This window comes from Leucoraja erinacea, chromosome 4 (genome assembly GCF_028641065.1).
Source record: "Leucoraja erinacea ecotype New England chromosome 4, Leri_hhj_1, whole genome shotgun sequence".
In the NCBI taxonomy this organism is placed as follows: domain Eukaryota; kingdom Metazoa; phylum Chordata; class Chondrichthyes; order Rajiformes; family Rajidae; genus Leucoraja; species Leucoraja erinaceus.
Window position 1 is genome coordinate 99,511,358 of NC_073380.1, and position 22,318 is coordinate 99,533,675.

The following is a 22,318-nucleotide window of genomic DNA, read 5'->3' on the forward strand; positions in this document are numbered from 1 at the left end:
AGACTTGTCTTGTTCAACCTTTCTCTGTAACTTAGGTGCTGAAACCTAGGCAACATTCTAGTAAATCTCCTTGTACGTACTCCCTTTGTTGACATCTTTCCAATAATTTGGTGACCAAAATTGAACACCATATTCCAGAATTGGCCTTGTACAATTTTAACATTACATCCCAACTTCTATACGCAATGGTCTGATTTATAAAGGCCAACACACCAAAAGCTTTCTTTACCATCCTATCTACATGAGATTCCACCTTCAGGGAACTATGCACAGTTATTCCTAGATCCCTCTGTTCAACTGCATTCCTCAATTCGCTACCATTTACCATGTTCGTCCTATTTTGATTTGTCCTGCCAAGATGTAGCACCTCACACTTATCAGCATTAAACTCCATCTGCCATCTTTCAGCCCACTCTTCCAAATGGCCAAAATCGCTATGTAGACTTTGAAAATCTACTTAATTATCCACAACCAAGTATCTTAGTATCATCTGCATACTTACTAATCCAATTTTCCACACCATCATCCAGATCATTAATGTATATGACAAACAACAGTGGACCCAACACAGATCCCTGAGGTACTCCACTAGTCACCGGCCTCCAACCTGACAAACAGTTATCCACGTTGCTCTCTGGTATCTCCCATTCAGCCACTGTTGAATCCATCTTGCTACTGCACTATTAATAACCAACAATTGAACCTTCTTAACCAACCTTCCATGTGGAACCTTGCCAAAGGCCTTACTGGTTCATATAGACAACGTCCACCTCATCAATTTCCCTAGTAACCTCTTCAAAAAATTCAAGAAGATTAGTCAAACGTGACCTTCCAGGCACAAAATTGTTGCCTGTTGTCCGTTCCTAATCAGACCCTGTTTATCCAAATTATTATATATATTATCTGTAAGTATCCTTTCCATTAATTTGCCCACCACTGACGTCAAACTAACAGGTCTATAATTGCTAGGTTTACTCTTAGAACCCATATAACCATATAACAATTTACAGCATGGAAACAGGCCATCTCGACCCTTCTAGTCCGTGCCGAACACATATTCTCCCCTAGTCCCATATACCTGCGCTCAGACCATAACCTTCCATTCCCTTCCCGTCCATATAACTATCCAATTTATTTTTAAATGATAAAAACGAACCTGCCTCCACCACCTTCACTGGAAGCTCATTCCACACAGCCACCACTCTCTGAGTAAAGAAGTTCCCCCACATGTTACCCCTAAACTTCAGTCCCTTAATTCTCAAGTCATGTCCCCTTGTTTGAATCTTCCCTACTCTCAGTGGGAAAAGTTTTTCCACGTCAACTCTGTCTATCCCTCTCATCATTTTAAAAACCTCTATCAAGTCCCCCCTTAACCTTCTGCGCTCCAAAGAATAAAGCCCTAACTTGTTCAACCTTTCTCTGTAACTTAGTTGCTGAAACCCAGGCAACATTCTAGTAAATCTCCTCTGGTCTCTCTCTATTTTGTTGACATCCTTCCTATAATTAGGCGACCAAAATTGTACACCATACTCCAGAATTGGCCTCACCAATGCCTTGTACAATTTTAACATTACATCCCAACATCTATACTCAATGCTCTGATTTATAAAAGCCAGCACACCAAAAGCTTTCTTTACCACCCTATCTACATGAGATTCCACTTTCAGGGAACTGTGCACAGTTATTCCCAGATCCCTCTGTTCACCTACATTCTTCAATTCCCTACCATTTACCATGTACGTCCTATTTTGATTTGTCCTGCCAAGATGTAGCACCTCACTTATCAGCATTAAACTCCATCTGCCATCTTTCAGCCCACTCTTCCAACTGGCATAAATCTCTCTGTAGACTTTGAAACTCTACTTCATTACCCGCACCCCCACCTATCTTAGTATCATCTGCATACTTACTAATCCAATTTACCACACCATCATCCAGATCATTGATGTACATGACAAACAACAGTGGACCCAACACAGATCCCTGTGGCACCCCACTCGTCACTGGCCTCCAACCTGACAAACAACCATCCACCATTACACTCTGGCATCTCCCATTCAGCCACTGTTGAATCCATCTTGCTACTCCACCATTAATACCCAAACATTGAACCTTCTTAACCAACCTTCCATGAGGAACCTTGTCAAAGGCCTTACTGAAGTCCATATACACAACATCCACTACTTTACCCTCATCAAGTTCACGAGTAACTTCAAAAAAAATTCAAGAAGATTAGTCAAACATGACCTTCCAGGCACAAATCCATGTTGACTGTTCCTAATCAGACCCTGTTTATCCAGATGCTTATAAATATTATCTCTAAGTATTCTTTCCATTAATTTGCCCACCACTGACGTCAAACTAACAGGTCTATAATTGCTAGGTTTACTCTTGGACCCCTTTTTAAACAATGGAACAACATGCGCAGTACACCAATCCCCCGGCACTATTCCCGTTTCTAATGACACTTGAAATATTTCTGCCATAGCCCCTGCTATTTCTACACTAACTTCCCTCAATGTCCTAGGGAATATCCTGTCCGGACCTGGAGACTTATCCACTTTTATATTTCTCAAAAGTGTCAGTACTTCCTCTTCTTTGAATCTCATAGTTTCCATAGCTACTCTACGTGTTTCCCTTACCTCACATAATTCAATATCCTTCTCCTTGGTGAATACCGAAGAAAAGAAACTGTTCAATATCTCCCCCATCTCTTTTGGCTCTGCAGATAGTTGTCCACTCTGACTCTCTAATGGACCAATTTTATCCCTCATTATCCTTTTGCTATTAATATAGCGGTAGAAACCCTTCGGATTTACTTTTACCTTACTAGCCAAAGCAACCACATATCTTATAACCATATAACAATTACAGCACGGAAACAGGCCATCTCGGCCCTACAAGTCCATGCCGAACAAATTTTTTTCCCCTTAGTCCCACCTGCCTGCACTCGTACCATAACCCTCCATTCCCTTCTCATCCATATGCCTATCCAATTTATTTTTAAATGATACCAATGAACCTGCCTCCACCACTTCCACTGGGAGCTCATTCCACACCGCCACCACTCTCTGCGTAAAGAAGTTCCCCCTCATATTACCCCTAAACTTCTGTCCCTTAATTCTGAAGTCATGTCCTCTTGTTTGAATCTTCCCTATTCTCAAAGGGAAAAGCTTGTCCACATCAACTCTGTAGGATTACTTGCCAAAGCAACCTCATATCTTTTAGCTTTTCTAATTTCTTTCTTAAGATTCTTTTTACATTCTTTGTACTCCTCAAGCACCTCATTTACTCCATTCTGCCTATAATTATTGTAGATCTCCCTCTTTTTCCGAACCAAGTGTCCAATTTCCCTTGAAAACAATGGCTCTTTACAATTTTTACGATTTCCTTTCAACCCGAATAGGGACATAAAGATTCTGTACTCTTAAAATTTCACCTTTAAATGTACTCCATTTCTCTTCCACATCTTTCCCATAAAACAAACTGTCCCAATTTACTCCTTTTAAATCCTTTCGCATCTCCTCAAAGTTAGCCTTTCTCCAATCAAAAATCTCAAACCTAGGTCCAGTTCTGACCCTCTCCATAATTATATTGAAACTAATGGTATTGTGATCACTGGACCCGAACTGTTCCCCAACGCATACCTCTGCCACTTGACCCATCTCATTTCCTAACAGGAGGTCCAGCACCGCCCCTTCTCTAGTAGGTACTTCTATGTATTGCTGCAAAAAACTATCCTGCACACATTTTACAAACTTCAACCCATCCAGCCCATTTACAGAATGTGTTTCCCAGTCTATGTGTGGAAAATTGAAATCTCCCACAATCACTACCTTGTGCTTACTACTAATATCTGCAATCTCCTTACATATTTGCTCTTCCAATTCTCGCTCCCCATTTGGCGGTCTATAATACACCCCTATAAGTGTTGCTACCCCTTTCCCATTTCTCAGTTCCACCCAAATAGCCTCCCTAGACAAGCCCTCTAATCTATCCTGCCAAAGCACTGCTGTAATATCTTCCCTGATAATCAATGCAACACCTCCACCTCTTGTCCCCCCCCCCCCCCCCCCCCCTATTCTATCACACCTGAAGCAACGAAATCCTGGAATATCTACATAGAAACATAGAAATTAGGTGCAGGAGTAGGCCATTCGGCACTTCGAGCCTGCACCGCCATTCAATATGATCATGGCTGATCATCCAACTCAGTATCCCATACCTGCCTTCTCTCCATACCCCCCTGATCCCTTTAGCCACAAGGGCCACATCTAACTCCCTCTTAAATATAGCCAATGAACTGGCCTCAACTACCCTCTGTGGCAGAGAGTTCCAGAGATTCACCACTCTCTGTGTGAAAAAAGTTCTTCTCATCTCGGTTTTAAAGGATTTCCCCTTTATCCTTAAGCTGTGACCCCTTGTCCTGGACTTCCCTAACATCGGGAACAATCTTCCTGCATCTAGCCTGTCCAACCCCTTAAGAATTTTGTAAGTTTCTATAAGATCCCCTCTCAATCTCCTAAATTCTAAAGAGTATAAGCCAAGTCTATCCAGTCTTTCTTCATAAGACAATCCTGATATCCCAGGAATCAGTCTGGTGAACCATCTCTGCACTCCCTCTATGGCAATAATGTCCTTCCTCAGATTTGGAGACCAAAAACTGTACGCAATACTCCAGGTGTGGTCTCACCAAGACCCTGTACAACTGCAGTAGAACCTCCCTGCTCCTATACTCAAATCCTTTTGCAATGAAAGCTAACATACCATTCGCTTTCTTTACTGCCTGCTGCACCTGCATGCCTACCTTCAATGACTGGTGTACCATGACACCCAGGTCTCGCTGCATCTCCCCCTTTCCCAATCGGCCACCATTTAGATAATAGTCTGCTTTCCCGTTTTTGCCACCAAAATGGATAACCTCACATTTATCCACATTATACTATTTAGTTTCCAATCACAGCCCTCCTGCAACCATGTTTCACTGATCGCCACAACATCATACTTCCAGGTGTCAATCCAGACTCTTAAGCTCATCCACCTTTCTTACAATGCTCCTAGCATTGAAATATACACATTTAAGAAACCCACCCTCTCATATTCTCTGTTTATTGTCTTTTTCTTCTCTCTCCCCTACATTTTGGGTCAGAGTGCTACCATTCTCTGCCTCCTGCTTCACACACTGACTGCTAGCTTTCCCAATTTGAGTCCCTCCCCCCAACCATACTAGTTTAAAGTCTTGCCAGTAACCTTTGCAAATCTCCCACCAGGATATTGGTCCCCCTTGAGTTCAAGTGCAACCCATCCTTTCTGTACAGGTTGCACCTTCCCCAAAAGAGGTCCCAATGATCCAGAAACTTGAATCCATACCCACTGCACCAGTCCCTCATCCACTCATTTATCCTCCACCTCGCTCCATTCTTACTCTCACTGTCGCGTGGCACAGGCAGTAATCCTGAGATTGTTACCTTTCCAGTCCTTCTCCTTAACTCTCTACCTAACTCCCTAAATTCTTCTTTCAGGACCTCTTCTTTTTTTTTACCTATGTCGTTGGTACCTATATGTACCACAACCTCAGGCTCCTCTCCCTCCCATTTCAGGATTTCTTGGACCCGTTCAGACACATCCCTGACCCTGGCACCAGGGAGGCAAACTACCATCCGGGTCTCCTATCTGCGTCCACAGAATCGCCTATCCGACCCCCTGACTATAGAGTCCCCTATTACAATTGCCCTCCCCTTCTTTTCCTTACCCTTCTGAGCAACAGGACCGGTCTTTGTGCCAGAGGGCCGGCCGCTGTCGCTGCCCCCAGGTAGGCTGTCTCCCCCACCCTTACTCAAGCATGTTACTCAACCTTTTTTAAACAATGGAACAACATGCGCAGTACGCCAATCCTCCGGCACCATTCCTGTTTCTAATGACATTTGAAATATTTCTGTCGTAGCCCCTGCTATTTCTACACTATCTTCCCTCAATGTCCAAGGGAATATCCTGTCAGGACCTGGAGACTTATCCACTTTTATATTTTTCAAAATTGTCAGTACTTCCTCTTCTTTGATCCTCATAGTTTCCATAGCTACCCTACTTGTTCCCCTTACCTCACATACTTCAATATCCTTCTCCTTGGTGAATACCAAAATTGGACACCATATTCCAGAATTGGCCTCACCGATGCCATGTACAATTTTACTTCTACAATCTAGGGGTTACAATTAACATTGATCTCAGATGGTTCAGGCATACATTCTGTAAATATACAAGTAGCAGCTGTGTGGAATCCTATGATGAATTATTCAACTCCTTGCAGCCCAAAGCCTTTCACTTTCTTATTGCACATCAGGTGCAAAATTATATACTCTTCATATTCATGAATGCAGGTTCAACAAGCGTGATGCCATTCAGAACACTAGCTTGATTCATTGGCATCCTTGTCCTGAGCATTCCATCTCTATTGCTACTATATGATGGCTGCATTGTTGTAGTCTACAAAATGCACTGCTGTTACTTGCTGTGGTTAGTACTGTCAGAGCACCTCTGATCTTAACCACCAAGTATAAGGACAGGATGGACACTCTGCAAATTCCAATAAAGTTACATGGAAGTACATCGCCATTGCTTGATTGTCACTAGATCTAAACACTAACATTTCATATAATGTTTGAGGGAGTACCATCACAAATTAAGTGGATCAACTACCTAACTCACCACTGAAGGACTGATAAGTAGTAAATAGTAACCTTGCCAGAACTGTAAATATGTTAAGGAGAAGCTTTGATACTGCATGATGTAACTTGCCATGCAAATGCAACGTTTAGTGTCTTGCTGTATCAAGTGCCTATTATGGTAAAGTTCAGTGCTATATTGTTCCCTGACGTTCAGTGATTTAACAGCAACGCTAGAACTCATGCAGTCAATGTCTTTACTGACAAATTTAGCAGCCAGTTTGTTCACTGTATGACTTTTTAATATTTTGAAGTTCATGCTTTTCCATTGGACTCTTATTTAATTGCTATGAGCACTCTTGCGTTGAGTCCATTCGATAAGAGAACATTGGTGCTGTACATTGGCAATGAAGCCATTGGTTAAATAAAAAGGCTTTTTGGACATTTTTTTTCTATTCTAGTATGTATATTCTCTTTACATAATCTAATAACCAGAGAATAGTAATAGTTACCAGCAGAATAGTGCGCCAGAATTCCATGGGTGCATAAAATAATGATCTCTGGTGTGGAATGGGCATTAAATCCATAGGTCATCAATAGGATTTTAAAATATAGTTGGGGCCTGGATAAAATGCAGGAAAAAACATTATTTAATGTGTACTCTTCCATTACAGCCTGCAGTTCACGTCCAAGGCCAGGAACCCCTGACTGCCTCCATGCTGGCCGCTGCCCCTCCCCAAGAACAGAAGCAGATGCTGGGTAAGAATCTGCGGATAATGCTGGATCTGGGAACAGGAAATGCGGTTATTTAACTATTGAGATACTGCTTTAATGTTGGAATTTGTGCGTGATGTCTTTCGTTAAAATCAGTCATCTCGATGGTTGATCTCTGGCACTCAAAAACAGTCCTTAAAATTAAATCCCAAATCTGGCTGCGTCCATGGTGAGGAAAATAGTTAATTCCAGGTCAATGACCTTTCATCAAAATGGCACCAAATGCAACATTTGCTATAATGGTAATTTCAAAGTGGTTGGTCTGGGTGTGAATAGTAAACATTCTTGACTTGGTTAGTGGTGTTATAGTAGTGCCTGCTCTAGTTTTGTAGTGTTCAAAATAATTGATGCTTCAAACATGGATGAAAAGCTTGGAGAAGTGAAAGCACAGCACAGCTTTCACAGCTGCATTGAGTATGTTAGTATAATTACATAGAAAATAGGTGCAGGAGTAGGTCATTCGGCCCTTCGAGCCTGCACCACCATTCAATATGATCATGGCTGATCATCCAACTCAGCATCCTGTACCTGCCTTCTCTCCATACCTCCTGATCCCTTTAGCCACAAGGGCCACATCTAACTCCCTCTTAAATATAGCCAATGAACTGGATTTCCCCATTACCCTTAAACTGACCCCTTGTCCTGGACTTCCCTAACATCGGGAACAATCTTCCTGCATCTAGCCTGTCCAACACCTTAAGAATTTTGTAAGTTTCTATAAGATCCCCCCCCTCAATACCCTAAATTCGAGTACAAGCCGAATCTATCCAGTCTTTCTTCATATGAAAGTCCTGACATCCCAGGAATCAGTCCGGTGAACCTTCTCTGTACTCCCTCTATGGCAAGAACGTCTTTCCTCAGATTTGGAGACCAAAACTGTACGCAATACTCCAGGTGTGGTCTCACCAAGACCCCGTACAACTGCAGTAGAACCTCCCTGCTCCTATACTCAAATCCTTTTGCTATGAATGCTAACATACCATTCGCTTTCTTCACTGCCTGCTGCACCTGCATGCCACAGCTAACACTGCCCCCCAACTTCATGTCATCTGCAAACTTGGAGATTAAATTCCCTCGTCCAAATCATTAATATATATTGTAAATAGCTGGGGTCCCAGCACTGAGGCTTGCGGTACCCCACTAGTCACTGCCTGCCATTCTGAAAAGGACCCGTTTACTCCTACTGTTTGCTTCCTGTTTGTCAGCCAGTTCTCTATCCACATTAATACTGAACCCCCAATACCGTGTGCTATAAGATTTGTCAGACATGATTCACCTTTCGTAAATCCATGCTGACATTGTCCAACGATTTCACCACTTTCCAAATGTGCTGCTATCCCATCTTTAATAACTGACTCTAGCAGTTTCCCCACTACCGATGTTAGACTAACTGGTCTGTAATTCCCCGTTTTCTCTCTCCCTCCTTTTTAAAAAAGTGGGGTTACATTAGCTACCCTCCAATCCTCAGGAACTACTCCAGAATCTAAAGAGTTTTGAAAAATTATCACTAATGCATCCGCTATTTCTTGGGCTACTTCCTTAAGTACTCTGGGATGCAGCCTATCTGGCCCTGGGGGTTTATCGGCCTTTAATCCATTCAATTTACCTAAAACCACTTCCTGGCTAACCTGGATTTCACTCAGCGCGGTCCCCTGCTATTTCCGGCAGATTATTTATGTCTTCCTTAGTGAAGACGGAACCAAAGTAATTATTCAATTGGTCTGCCATGTCCTTGTTCCCCATGATCAATTCGCCTGTTTCTGACTGCAAGGGACCTACATTTGTTTTAACCAATCTCTTTCTCTTCACATCTCTATAAAAACTTTTGCAGTCAGTTTTTATGTTCCCTGCCAGTTTTCTTTCATAATCTATTTTCCCTTTCCTAATTAAGCCCTTTGTCCTCCTCTGCTGGACTTTGAATTTCTCCCAGTCCTCTGTTGGGCTGCTTTTTCTGGCTAATTTGTACGCTTCATCTTTTGTTTTGATACTATCCCTGATTGCCCTTGTTATCCACGGATGCTCTACATTCCCTGATTTATTCTTTTGCCACTGGTATGAACAATTGTTGTAGTTCATCCATGCAGTTTTTAAATGCCTTCCATTGCATATCCACCGTCAACCCTTTAAGAATCAATTGCCAGTTAATCTTGGCCAATTCACGTCTCATACCCTCAAAGTTACCTTTCTTTAAGTTCAGAACCCTTGTTTCTGAATTAACAACGTCACTCTCCATCCTAATGAAGAACTCAACCATATTATGGTCACTCTTGCCCAAGGGGCCATGCACAACAAGACTGTTAACTAACCCTTCCACATTACTCAATACCCAGTCTAGAATAGCATGCTCTCTCGTTGGTTCCTCTACACGTTGGTTTAGAAAACTATCCCGCATACATTATAGAAATCCTCTTCAGCACCTGTGCCAATTTGATTAATCCAATCTATATGTAGATTGAAGTCACCCATTATAACTGTTTTACCTTTGTTGCACGCATTTCTAATTTCCTGTTTGATGCCATCCCCAACTCCACTACTACTGTTAGGTGGCCTGTACACAACACCCACTAGCGTTTGCTGCCCCTTGGTCTTTCGCAGCTCTACCCATATCGATTCCACATCCTCCAAGCTAATGTCCTTCCTTTCCATTGCGTTAATCTCCTCTCTAACCAGCAACGCTACCCCACCTCCTTTTCCTTTCTGTATATCCCTCCTGAATATTGAATATCCCTGGATGTTCAGCTCCCAGCCTTGGTCACCCTGGAGCCATGTCTCCGTGATCCCAACTATATCATAATCATTAATAGCTACCTGCGCATTCAACTCATCCACCTTATTACGAATGCTCCTTGCATTGAGACACAAAGCCTTCTAGCTTGTTTTTATAATGCTCTTACCCCTTATACAAATATGTTGAAAAGTGGCCCTTTTTGATTTTTGCCCTGGATTTGTCTGCCTGCCACTTTTACTTTTCGCCTTGCTACCTATTGCTTCTACCCTCATTTTACACCCCTCTGTCTCTCTGCTCACACATTTAAGAACCCCACCACCAATCATTGTCTATTTTTTTTCTCTTCTTTCCACCCTACATGTTGGGTCTGAGTGCTTCCCTTCTCTGCCTCCTGCCTCACACACTGTCTACTAGCCTTCTCTATTTGAGTCCCTCCCCCCAACCGTTCTAGTTTAAAGTCTCCGCAGTAGCCTTTGCATATCTCCCCGCCAGGATATTTGTCCTCCTCGGGGTCGAGTGCAACCCATCCTTTTTGTACAGGTCACACCTTCCACAAAAGAGGTCCTAATGATCCATAAACTTGAATCCCTGCCCTCTGCACCAGTCCTTCAGCCACGCGTTTATCCTCCACCTCGCTCCATTCCTACTCTCACTGTCGCGTGGCACAGGCAATAATCCCGAGATTGTTACCTTTGCCGTCCTTCTCCTTAACTCTCTGCCTAACTCCCTAAATTCTCCTTTCAGGACCTCTTCTCTTTTTCTACCTATGTCATTGGTACCTATACCACGACCTCGGCCTCCGATTTCAGGATATCTTGGGCACGTTCAGACACATCCCAGACCCTGGCACCAGGGAGGCAAACTACCATCCAGGTCACCTGACTGCGTCCACAGAATTGCCAATCTGACCCCCTAACTATAGAGTCCCCTATTACTAATGCCCTCCTCTTCTTTTCCTTACCCTTCTGAGCAACAGGACTGGTCTCTGTACCGGAGGCCCAGCCGCTGGTGCTACCCCCAGGTAGGCTGTCCCCCGTCATCGTTCCCCCCCCCCCCCCCCCCCCCCCCCCCCCCAGTACTCAAATAGGAGTACTTATTGCCAAGGTGTACAGCCACCGGGGCACTCTCTAGTCCCTGCCTCTGCCCCGTGTCCCTCCTAACCGTGACCCACTTGCCTACCTCCTGTGGTTTTGTAGTGACCACCTCTCTAACTCCTCTCTATGACTTCCTCGCTCTCCCTGACCAGACGGAGGTCATCGAGCTGCTGCTCCAGGTTCCTAATACTGTCCCTTAGGAGCCCCATCTCGTTGCACCTGGCGCAGATGTGGAGGTCTGGAAGGTTATCAGATTCCTTGACCTCCCACATCTGACATCCAGAACGGTAAACTGCCCTGGCCCTCATTCTCCCCCCCCTTACCTAGGATACAATACAATACAAAGTACAATACAATACAAACTGCTGGAAGAAATCAGCAGGGATCTGACTCCCAATCAGCTGGCTCCCTCTTGTCTGCTTCCACCAATCAGCGGCTTCCTCATTCTTGTGAACATTCTTGACGTGGTTAGTGGTGTTATAGTAGTGCCTGCCTTAGTTTTGTAGTGTTTTCAAAATAATTGATGCTTCAAACATGTTACATTGGATGAAAAGCTTGGAGAAGTGACAGCACAGCTTTCACAGCTGTATTGAGTATGTCAGTATAATTACTGCTGATTTTTAACGTAATAAGAAGGTTGTCTTTGCTATATCTTACAATTGAATACTTCCTTTCAGGTGAACGCCTTTTCCCACTGATTCAGAGCATGCACCCAAGTTTGGCGGGTAAAATTACTGGGATGCTTCTTGAGATAGACAACTCTGAACTGCTTCATATGCTGGAGTCCCCAGAGTCTTTACGCTCCAAGGTGAATCTTTGGTCTTCATTTCTAATTTGAGATACTTTTATCATTTTGCAGATCTCTACAAGTTTATAGAGAAAGTGGATTCAACATGCCGCCTAATATAAACATGCAGTCTAATAACAATTATAGAATCATAGAGCTGTAGACCAGTGAGCCTCAAGTCAATGGTAGGGAAGCTATTCGAGAGAAGGGGTTATTTAGGGATAACCAGCAGAAGTTTGTACACTGCAGGTCATGTCTCACTAACTTGATTGGGGTTTTGTGAGAAGATGATGGAGAATAATGAATGTAGGGTGTTTGATGTTGTACACATGCATTTTAGTAAGGCTTTTGATAAAGTCCACTCATGATCTGGAAGATTAAAATGTTGGGGTGCACAATGTCTTGGTCGTATAGATTCAGAGCTGGCTTATTCATAGAATACTCTTGTTGTGGTGTGGTGGTAGAAAGTAGATATTCTGGCTGGAGGTAGATAGGTTGGTAAGTAGGTTTGTTGACAACAATAAAATTGGAAGTGTTACAGTGAAGAATGCTGTCACTGATACGCGGGATTTAGATCGGCTGCATAAATGTGGAGAAATGGCAAATACTTTAATCCAAACAAGTACGGTATTGCAGTTTGGGAGGTTGTATGTAAGCAGGGAGTTAATGGCAAGACCCTTAACAGGATTGATGTGCAGAGAATCCAAGTTCATAGCTTACTGAAGGTGGCAGCATAAGATGCAGAGAAGGCATATGGTGTGCTTCCCTTCATTGCTAGAGCTTTGAATATAAGAGTCAGGAAGTCATGAGACAGCTCTAATGGACTTTGGTTAGACATCCATTGGAGTATTGGGTGCAGTTCTGGTCGCCCAGAATAGGAAATATGTGAAGGTTTTGAAGAGGGTGCAGAGAAGGTTTACCACAATGCTGTCTGGATTAGAGGGTTTCGGCTACAGGGAGAGGTTGGATAGACTTGGATTGTTTTCTCTAGAATGTCGGATGTTGAAGAGAGACTTGAAAGAATAATATAAAATGATAAGAGGCATACATCAGTGAGAACCTTTTATTTCTCCAAGGTGGAAATGTCCACTAGAGGACAGGATGGGTGAGGGGGAAATGGAGAAGTGCAGGGCAAGTTTATTTAGAGTGGGCATCTAGAATGCACAGGCAGGGGTAGGGGTGGTGGTGGGAGCAGATACAATTGTGGCGTATAAGGCTTTTAGATAAGCACATGGTAGTAGTGTTGAACTGTGCATTGTGTTCGGCACAAACATTGTGGGCTGGCCACAGTTCTTGTGCTGTACTGTTCTATGATCAAGGGTTTTTGTATAGATTACTGTAGCTCCCTCTGATTTATGTTTAAGAAAGAACTACAGATGCTGGTAAATCGAAGGTAGACACAAAATGCTGGAGTAACTCAGCGGGTGAGGCACCATCTATGGATAGAAGGAATTAGTGATGTTTTGGGTCGAGATCCTTCTGATTTATGTTCAATATTTACTTTGGCTCTGCTAAAATATTTTACTATGTAATAGGTTTGGTGAAGAATTAACATTTTTATTGTAATTCAGGTTGATGAAGCTGTTGCTGTACTGCAAGCCCATCAAGCAAAAGAAGCTGCTCAGAAAGTAGTTGTGCCAAATGCTGCTGGGGTTTAAAATTTTCAAGAGGTGAGTAATAAAACAAAGTACCCTTTCTCAAAGATCAGAGCTTGGTTACTATGAGTAGTTTGTTGTATCGAATCTTTGCAGTAACGGTTCCAGGATTGGCTGTGAGGAAGTAAGCTGTTGCCTAGAAGCATATCAATTAACAAATATCCAGATTCTAGAAGAGTAAGATGGTTGGATGTCGTGGTTATGAAGCTGTTTTTTGCTAATGTGCCACAACTGTTCCTGTCTGTGCTGAATGCAAGACTGTACTTGAATTTTATAAAACACTTAAGCTATAGTTACAATACTGCATTCAGTAACAGAACAGGAAGTAATAGCATTAGAACGTGTAGAGTGGGGATTAGAGGGTCCCATCTGACTAGAATTTTAGCTATGAACAAAGATTGACTAGCCTGGCTGTTTTCTTAAATAGTCAGCTGAGGATATTTTAATAAAATGCTGTAAGCAGGCCAAAGACTGGGGCAGCTGTAATGATGAGTGTTTTTATACATTTTATTTGAATTATCTTTATAAATTCTCCCCTATTAATGCTTTTTGGACATCCTGTGGTCTCTGGCACTCTCTCCCTGTGGGACTTGCACATTGCATGTTCAAATTGTTGTAATTAACTCCTGTGGGAAATTATCTGTGGAATGGAATTGGACGAGACAGCCAGCTTTTGCTCAGCAAGGAGCGGGCTGGGTGGGGGGGGGGAGAAAAAGACTGGGGAAGAGCCATGGGGGGGAGGTGGGAAGGAGCAAGTGAGGGGGGTCAGATGGGTAGTGGCTGGAATTGGCAGTGTGATGGGGACTCGCAGCGGGCGCTGATCGTTCTCCTCTGTCGGGATCGGAGTCTCCGCTTTCTGTTTGGTGACATCTCCGGGCTGGGCTGGATCTCCCGGGCTGGGTCGGGTCTCCCACGCTGGGCTGTTTGGGGCTGGGCTGCTTTGGGTCCCTCTGGAAATTGTGTCCAGTTGGAAACCTCCGCCGGCCATCCTCTGCTCCAGTAAAGACGCGATGGTGCAGGAAGGGGGCGGACCGTCCCGGGGAGTGACAGGGGAAGAGACTAATTTGCGCAGCGCTGACTGGCAGGAGAAGAGGTGCAGATTTTTAAATTTATAAACTTCGCTAACTTTTATGACATTCAACCGATCGGACGAATTGCACTCGCAGCACAGGCAAAGGGTGAGTGAACAGGCGATAAATCGTAGTGCTATCTCGAACCGTTTTTGCGTAAATAGAAAGACCGCCAAACTGGAAGATAAGATTAGAGTTTTAGTTATGTATAGTTGTATGTTTTAGAAGCTTTCTGGGTGGAATTAAGTAAGATTTGTTTTTATTTTCATTTAGGAGAGGAGGACAACGAAGCTCGCATTACTGAAGAAAAAAAAATCTAAACATTGGAAAAAGTTAAAAAATTTTAAAACATCGTAAAATAAAAAATGTATACAAAAAAAGAAAGGAAACCTCTAAGCTTATGAAATGAAGTCACTGCCAGGTCTGGTATAAGTGATGCTAGTCCTTGACTTAATCGGAAAATACCCAAAAAAATTGTAAAATGAAAAGTTTTCTAGGCCGGGGTAGGTGTTTTATGCACAGAAATGTTTGATGCATTCCTTTCTTTAAAGTTTTGTAATCCATTACTGTGGAAATGCTCAGCAGATCCACACTGTGTTTAGTTGGCAGTGTGTTTGATGGTTGAGCATTAGAAACTGAAACTGAATTGGATTATAGAATGCTTGCTTTAATAAAAATGCTGAATAATGATTTGGTGTTCTGAATTCTTTCTGAATTCTTTAATATTCATGCTTGGACTTTCTGTAGATACAGTGGTATTTATTATGCAGAAATAGTATGATAAAAGATTTGATGCCTGGTCTGTTTTATGGAGGTACAATAAACCCTTGTTTAAACTGACCCCTTTATAACAGATTTTGGTCATAGCAGACTTGCTGACCCACAGATGGACTTGCTGACCGACAGCTGGTTTGCACCACCTCCCCAGCTCCCTGGCTTCAGAATCGGCCCCTAGCTTGCATGGTGCACAAGCAAAACCACCATTCAGCATGGTGTGGTTGTGGGTTTATTGTAGCCCCTGGAGGCAGTGCTTTCTTCAGGTTACTGCCACCGACAGGACGTGCTTGGTCACTGGGGCTCCCTTTGGTTGCCGCATCTGATCGGTTGGCCCGTTGCTTTATCCACTCAGCCTCACGTCTCCTCCCCGGAGTCACTGATCTACTCCGCACTGGAAGCGATGGCTGACAGGAAGGAGGGGCGTAGCTGGTGAGAGGAGAGGTGGCCCCACTGTGACTGATCATGTTCTATTGGTGACAGTAGCAACTGAACTATAGTTTGTTGCGCAAAAACAAAATCGGGTTTAGGAATGATACTCAACGTGAGTGCATGCCCTTCTGACATTTTTATGCTCATTTTTGCAATGGCTTCATGGAATAGTTAGCACAACCAAATGAATCTAAAGCATAGAGGGACAGAATTAGAAGATTCTGTTCCAATGTTGACCCATCGCTCAATGAAAAGCAAAATAAATGACTTTAAGAACTGCAGATGCTGGAATCTTGAGCAAAATATAAAGTGCCACGCTTGAAAGGGACAGACAGAATGGGGAAGTGGTTTTGAGGTCAAGATCCGAATAGTCATAATCTTACTGAAAGGCAGTATAGGTCTTGAGAGCTAATTGTTTTTCTCTACCATGGCGATTCCTTCAACAAAGTATATAAGATGGGCATTATAATCGACACCCGAAAGACAAATCCTCTGTTTTTCAACTGCACCCTTGATGATGAGCCCCCGGTCAAAGATGGCAGATGGATCTAGCAAGGACATCTTTTGGTCGGCACTAGCAAGTTGGGCCGACTAAGGATCACTCGTCATTTTTCAAGTGCAACTACAATCTAGACATTGTTGGTGAAATCTATGGCTTTTCCAGTACTCCAATTCTGCCTTCAATCCTTTCAAGAAAAAGGTGGTTTGAAAACCATAATATCAAATTTGATACAAAGCTCATGGTTTATAAAATAATGAATCCATGTTTGAGATGTTTAATAGAATTTTAAAATTACATTCAGACATATTTTCATCGAGGGTAGGGAGAATGGCCTGTTTTTTGTAGAACATCTTAAGAGGAGAAAGAGTAGATTAGGATTTTTTTTCCCCCATTATTTGATTATTTTAAACCCTGTGGTTGATTTGGGTTCAGATCTGGCTTTAATTTTATATCCCAGCAAACCTCTGTCAATTGGAAAAGGCAAAGGCTAGGATGTGAAATATTTACAACACAAGACTGATCAAAAGGAGGTCAATGTGGTTGCAGAAGGAATACAGGAGTACAAGTTGCACTTTGTTATAGCACCTCTCACAGCCATGACATTGCAAAATGCTTTTCCAGATTTTCCATATTGGTACAGGAGCTTCAGGAGAGATGGGGGTGAGGAAAAAAGAGGGGGAATTACATTGTTGGTTAAGGAGGATATCACGGCTGTGTTTAGAGATGACATTGCAGACGGTTCATCTAGTGAGTCTATGTGGCTGGAGCTGAGGAACAAGAAAGGGATGATCACCTTGTTGGGGTACTATAGACCCCCGAATAGTCAATGGGAATGAGAAGAGTAAATGTACTGGGAGATTGCAGACAGCTGCAGGTCAAATAAGGTTGTAGTAGGGGATTTCAACTTTCCCAATATATACTGGGAAAATCATAGCATGAAGTGTTTAGATGGGGAGCAATTCCACAAGTGTTCAGGAGAGTTTTTCTTAAACAGTATTTGGCGATCCCACAAGTGAGGGCAACGCTGGATTTAGTATTGGGAAATTGGGACGGGCAAGTTAATGAAGTGTGTGTGGAAGAGCCTTTTGGGACAAGTGACCACAGTTCGATTAGGTTTAAGATAGTTATGGATCGGGACGGAGAGGGTCCACGTGTTAAAATGCTTAACTGGGGTAAAGTCACTTTGAGGGTATGAGAGAAGGTTATTTAAGAAGATTGGTTAAGAAGGTTCAATTTTTGGGTATTAATAGTGGAGTAGCAAGATGGATTCAACTGTGGCTGAATGGGAGTTGCCAGAGAGTAATGGTGGATGACTGTCAGGTTGGAGGCCGGTGACTAATGGGGTGCCTCAGGGATCTGTATTGGGTCCACTTGTTTGTCATGTACATCAATGATCTGGATGATGGTGTGGTAAATTGGATTAGTAAGTATGCAGATGATACTAAGATAGGTGGTGTTGTGGATAATGAAGTAGATTTTCAAAGTTACAGAGAGATTTAGGCCATTTGGAAGAGTGGGCTGAAAGATGGTAGATGGAGTTTAATGCTGATAAGTATGAGGTACATCTTGGCAGGACAAATCAAAATAGGACATACATGGTAAATGGTAGCGAATTGAGGAATGCAGTTGAACAGAGGGATCTAGGAATAACTGCATAGTTCCATAGTTACTCAGAACTGCTGTAGATTTGGGAGCAACAGCAGGAGAAGATTAGCAAGAGATACGATTGATTGGCTCTAGCCCGAGTGGGAGGAGAGAAGTGAGTCAGTGCCGGGAAAACAGTTGAAAACTGAGGAATTGGTTTGTAAATTGGGCAATTTATCAGTCAATTTAAGCAAGACTGCTCTTATGGAGCGGCAGTGAGTGAACGGCCTAGTGAGGGAAGTGCCCTGTGAGTAAAGTGTGAGTCTTTGGCGAGGAGGCCGAGGAGAGGAGACCACGCAATACGCTTGAGAGTTAGAGACGAAAGAAGATGTCGGACAAGCTGATTCAGTGCTATGCTTACAGTATGTGGGAGGTCAAGGACACCGCTGGTGCCTCTGGCTGCTACAAATGCGAGAAGTGCATCCAGGTAGAGCTCCTGAAGGGCCGTGTTGGGGAACTGGAGAAACAAGTGGATGACCTCCGGTTCGTCCGAGAAAAAGAGTCGTTCCTCGACAAGTCCTACAGTAAGATTGTTACACCTAAGGTACTGGAAGAGAGAAGATGGGAGACAGTGAGAAAGGGAGGGAAGCATGGAATGCCAATGTCCCCGGGTGTTGTACCTCTTGTGAACAGGTTCACCCACTTAGATGCTGTCGGGACAGAAGACGTGTTTACACTGAGCGGCGGACTGGCTTGTGATACGAATAGGGCTGTTGCGCCAAAATCAAAAAGGCCTAAGGCAGGCAAGGCCATTGTAGTGGGAGACTCCATCGTGAGAGGTACGGACAGGGGTTTCTGCAGCAACAGACGGGATGCCAGGATGGTGTGCTGCCTTCCCGGTGCCAGGATCCAGGATGTCACGGACAGAGTGCAGAAAATCCTCAAGGGCGAAGGTGAGCAGCCGGAAGTGGTAGTGGATGTCGGCACAAACGATATCGGAAAAAAGGGGATGAATATTCTGCAGTGTGACTTTAGAGAGCTCGGAAAAATGCTGAAAAGCAGGACCTCCAGGGTTGTTATCTCTGGTTTGCTTCCAGTTCCTCGTGCTGGCAAGAGCAGGAACAGGGAGATACGGGACCTGAACGTGTGGCTGAGGAACTGGTGCACGGGGCAGGGATTTAGATTCTTAGATCACTGGGATCTGTTTTGGAGTAAGGGGGAACTGTACAAAAGGGACGGATTGCATCTTAAAAGGTGTGGGACCAGTATTCTGGCAGGCAGGTTTGCCACTGCTACATGGGTGGCTTTCAACTGAATAAGGGGGGTGGGGTGTCGAATGGGATAGTGGAGGATGGAGTTAAAGGGAAAGGGTTTCTTAAATGTGACGTAGAGACAGAGGGGTGTAAAATGAGGGTAGAAGCAATAGGTAGCAAGGTGCAAAGTAAGAGTGGCAGGCCAACAAATCCAGGGCAAAAATCAAAAAGGGCCACTTTTCAGCATAATAGTATAAGGGTTAAGAGTGTTGTAAAAACAAGCCTGAAGGCTTTGTGTCTCAATGCAAGGAGCATTCGTAATAAGGTGGATGAGTTGAATGTGCAGATAGCGATTAATGACTATGATATAGTTGGGATCACGGAGACATGGCTCCAGGGTGACCAAGGCTGGGTGCTGAACATCCAGGGATATTCAATATTCAGGAGGGATAGACAGAAAGGGAAAGGAGGTGGGGTAGCGTTGCTGGTTAGAGAGCAGATTAACGCAATAGAAAGGAAGGACATTAGCCTTGAGGATGTGGAATCGATATGGGTAGAGCTGCGAAACACGAAGGGGCAGAAACGCTAGTGGGCGTTGTGTACAGGCCACCTAACAGTAGTAGTGAAGTTGGGGATGGCATCAAACAGGAAATTAGAAAAGCGAGCAACAAAGGTAAAACAGTTATAATGGGTGACTTCAATCTACATATAGATTGGGTGAATCAAATTGGCAAGGGTGCTGAGGAAGAGGATTTCTTGGAATGTATGCGGAATAGTTTTCTAAACCAACATGTAGAGGAACCAACGAGAGAGCAGGCTATTCTAGACTGGGTATTGAGTAATGAGGAAGGGTTAGATAGCAGTCTTGTTGTGCGAGGCCCCTTGTGCAAGAGTGACCATAATATGGTTGAGTTCTTCATTAGGATGGAGAGTGACATCGTTAATTCAGAAACAAGGGTCCTGAACTTAAAGAAAGGTAACTTTGAGGGTATGAGATGTGAATTGGCCAAGATAGACTGGCGATTGATTCTTAATGGGTTGACGGTGGATATGCAATGGAAGGCATTTAAAGACTGCATGGATGAACTACAACAATTGTTCATCCCAGTTTGGCAAAAAAAAAAATCAGGGAAGGTAGAGCATCCGTGGATAACAAGGGAAATCAGCGATAGTATCAAAACAAAAGATGAAGCGTACAAATTAGCCAGAAAAAGCAGCCTACCAGAGGACTGGGAGAAATTCAGAGTCCAGCAGAGGAGGACAAAGGGCTTAATTAGGAAAGGGAAAATAGATTATGAAAGAAAACTGGCAGGGAACATAAAAACTGACTGCAAAAGCTTTCATAGATATGTGAAGAGAAAGAGATTAGTTAAAACAAATGTAGGTCCCTTGCAGTCAGAAACGGGTGAATTGATCATGGGGAACAAGGACATGGCAGACCAATTGAATAACTACTTTGGTTCTGTCTTCACTAAGGAAGACATAAATAATCTGCCGGAAATAGCAGGGGACCGGGGATCAAATAAGATGGGGGAACTGAGTGAAATCCAGGTTAGCCGGGAAGTGGTGTTGGGTAAATTGAATGGATTAAAGGCCGATAAATCCCCAGGGCCAGATAGGCTGCATCCCAGAGTAGTTAAGGAAGTAGCCCCAGAAATAGTGGATGCATTAGTGATAATTTTTCAAAATTCTTTAGATTCTGGAGTAGTTCCTGAGGATTGGAGGGTAGCTAATGTAACCCCACTTTTTCTGAAACTATACTATGTCATATCTCCAATGGAGGAAATATCCTATCTGCATTCATAGAAACATAGAAGATAGGTGCAGGAGTAGGCCATTTGGCCCTTCAAGCCTGCACCGCCATTCAATAGGATCATGGCTGATCATCCAACTCAGTATCCCGTACCTGCCTTCTCTCCATACCCCCTGACCCCTTTAGCCACAAGGGCCACATCTAACTCCCTCTTAAATATAGCCAATGAACTGGCCTCAACTACCTTCTGCGGCAGAGAATTCCAGAGATTCACCACTCTCTGTGTGAAAAAAGTTTTCCTCATCTCGGTCCTAAAAGATTTCCCCCTTATCCTTAAACTATGACTCCTTGTTCTGGACTTCCCCAACATCGGGAACAATCTTCCTGCATCTAGCCTGTCCAACCCCCTTAAGAATTTTGTAAGTTTCTATAAGATCCCCCCTCAATCTTCTAAATTCTAGTGAGTACAAGCTGAGTCTAATCCATTCTTTCTTCATATGAAAGTCCTGACATCCCAGGAATCAGTCTGGTGAACCTTCTCTGTACTCCCTCTATGGCGAGAATGTCTTTCCTCAGATTAGGAGACCAAGTTATTCACCTTGTTATGCCCCCCCCCCCCCCCCCCCCCCCCCCCCCCCCCTAACTAATTGTTCCGTTCAGCTAAACCATTCATTGTCCGCAGTCCATTGTCTTTCTATCCTTTGATTGTGTGTGCAACTCAATGACTGTTGGTGGCGTGATTGTAAGATATAAACATCAAGCCAGCACTGCGAGTCAGTAGACTTCAGTGAAAGATCTATCTTAGAAAATAGAGGTAAAATGCACACTGAGACAGATGGACTGCCTGACTAACGGAGAGGCAGAAAATGGTGGCAATCAGTAGCAGGTCAGGCAACATCTGTGAAAAGGAAAATAGATTTAACATTTCAAGTCAAAGACCTTTTTCTCTATTCCATTCACAGATGCTGCCTGACCTGCCGAGTGTTTCCAATAAATTTCTATTTCTATTTCACGTTTCTGCCATCTGGTTTTTCTTTTGCATTTCATTTACTGGAAGTCAGAGGCGTTTGCAATGCAAGTGTATTTGCTGCCCTCTAGTGGCCTACCCAACCTTAATAGTTGTTTAACAAATTGGATAAGACAAATACAAGGAACTGCAGATGCTCTCATCTTGAGCAAAACATAAAAGTGCTGGAGGAACTGGATGGCATCTGTGGAACTAGTGGTTGGGTGACTTTGGGATCGGGACC

The 22,318-nt window shown here is 43.4% G+C and overlaps 1 protein-coding gene across 1 annotated transcript in view; it reads left to right on the forward strand.

Annotated features, from left to right (window-relative positions):
- pabpc1b (poly A binding protein, cytoplasmic 1 b) overlaps positions 1–15,460 on the forward strand; it is a 40,352-nt gene extending 24,892 nt beyond the window's left edge. Inside the window, exons 12-15 of the mRNA XM_055634856.1 lie at positions 7,337–7,421; positions 11,936–12,066; positions 13,617–13,715; positions 15,044–15,460. Of these exons, the coding sequence (XP_055490831.1) occupies positions 7,337–7,421; positions 11,936–12,066; positions 13,617–13,703 (303 nt within the window). The 3' untranslated portion in view covers positions 13,704–13,715; positions 15,044–15,460. The remainder of the gene's footprint in view (positions 1–7,336; positions 7,422–11,935; positions 12,067–13,616; positions 13,716–15,043) is intronic.
- Positions 15,461–22,318: the final 6,858 nt, after the last annotated feature.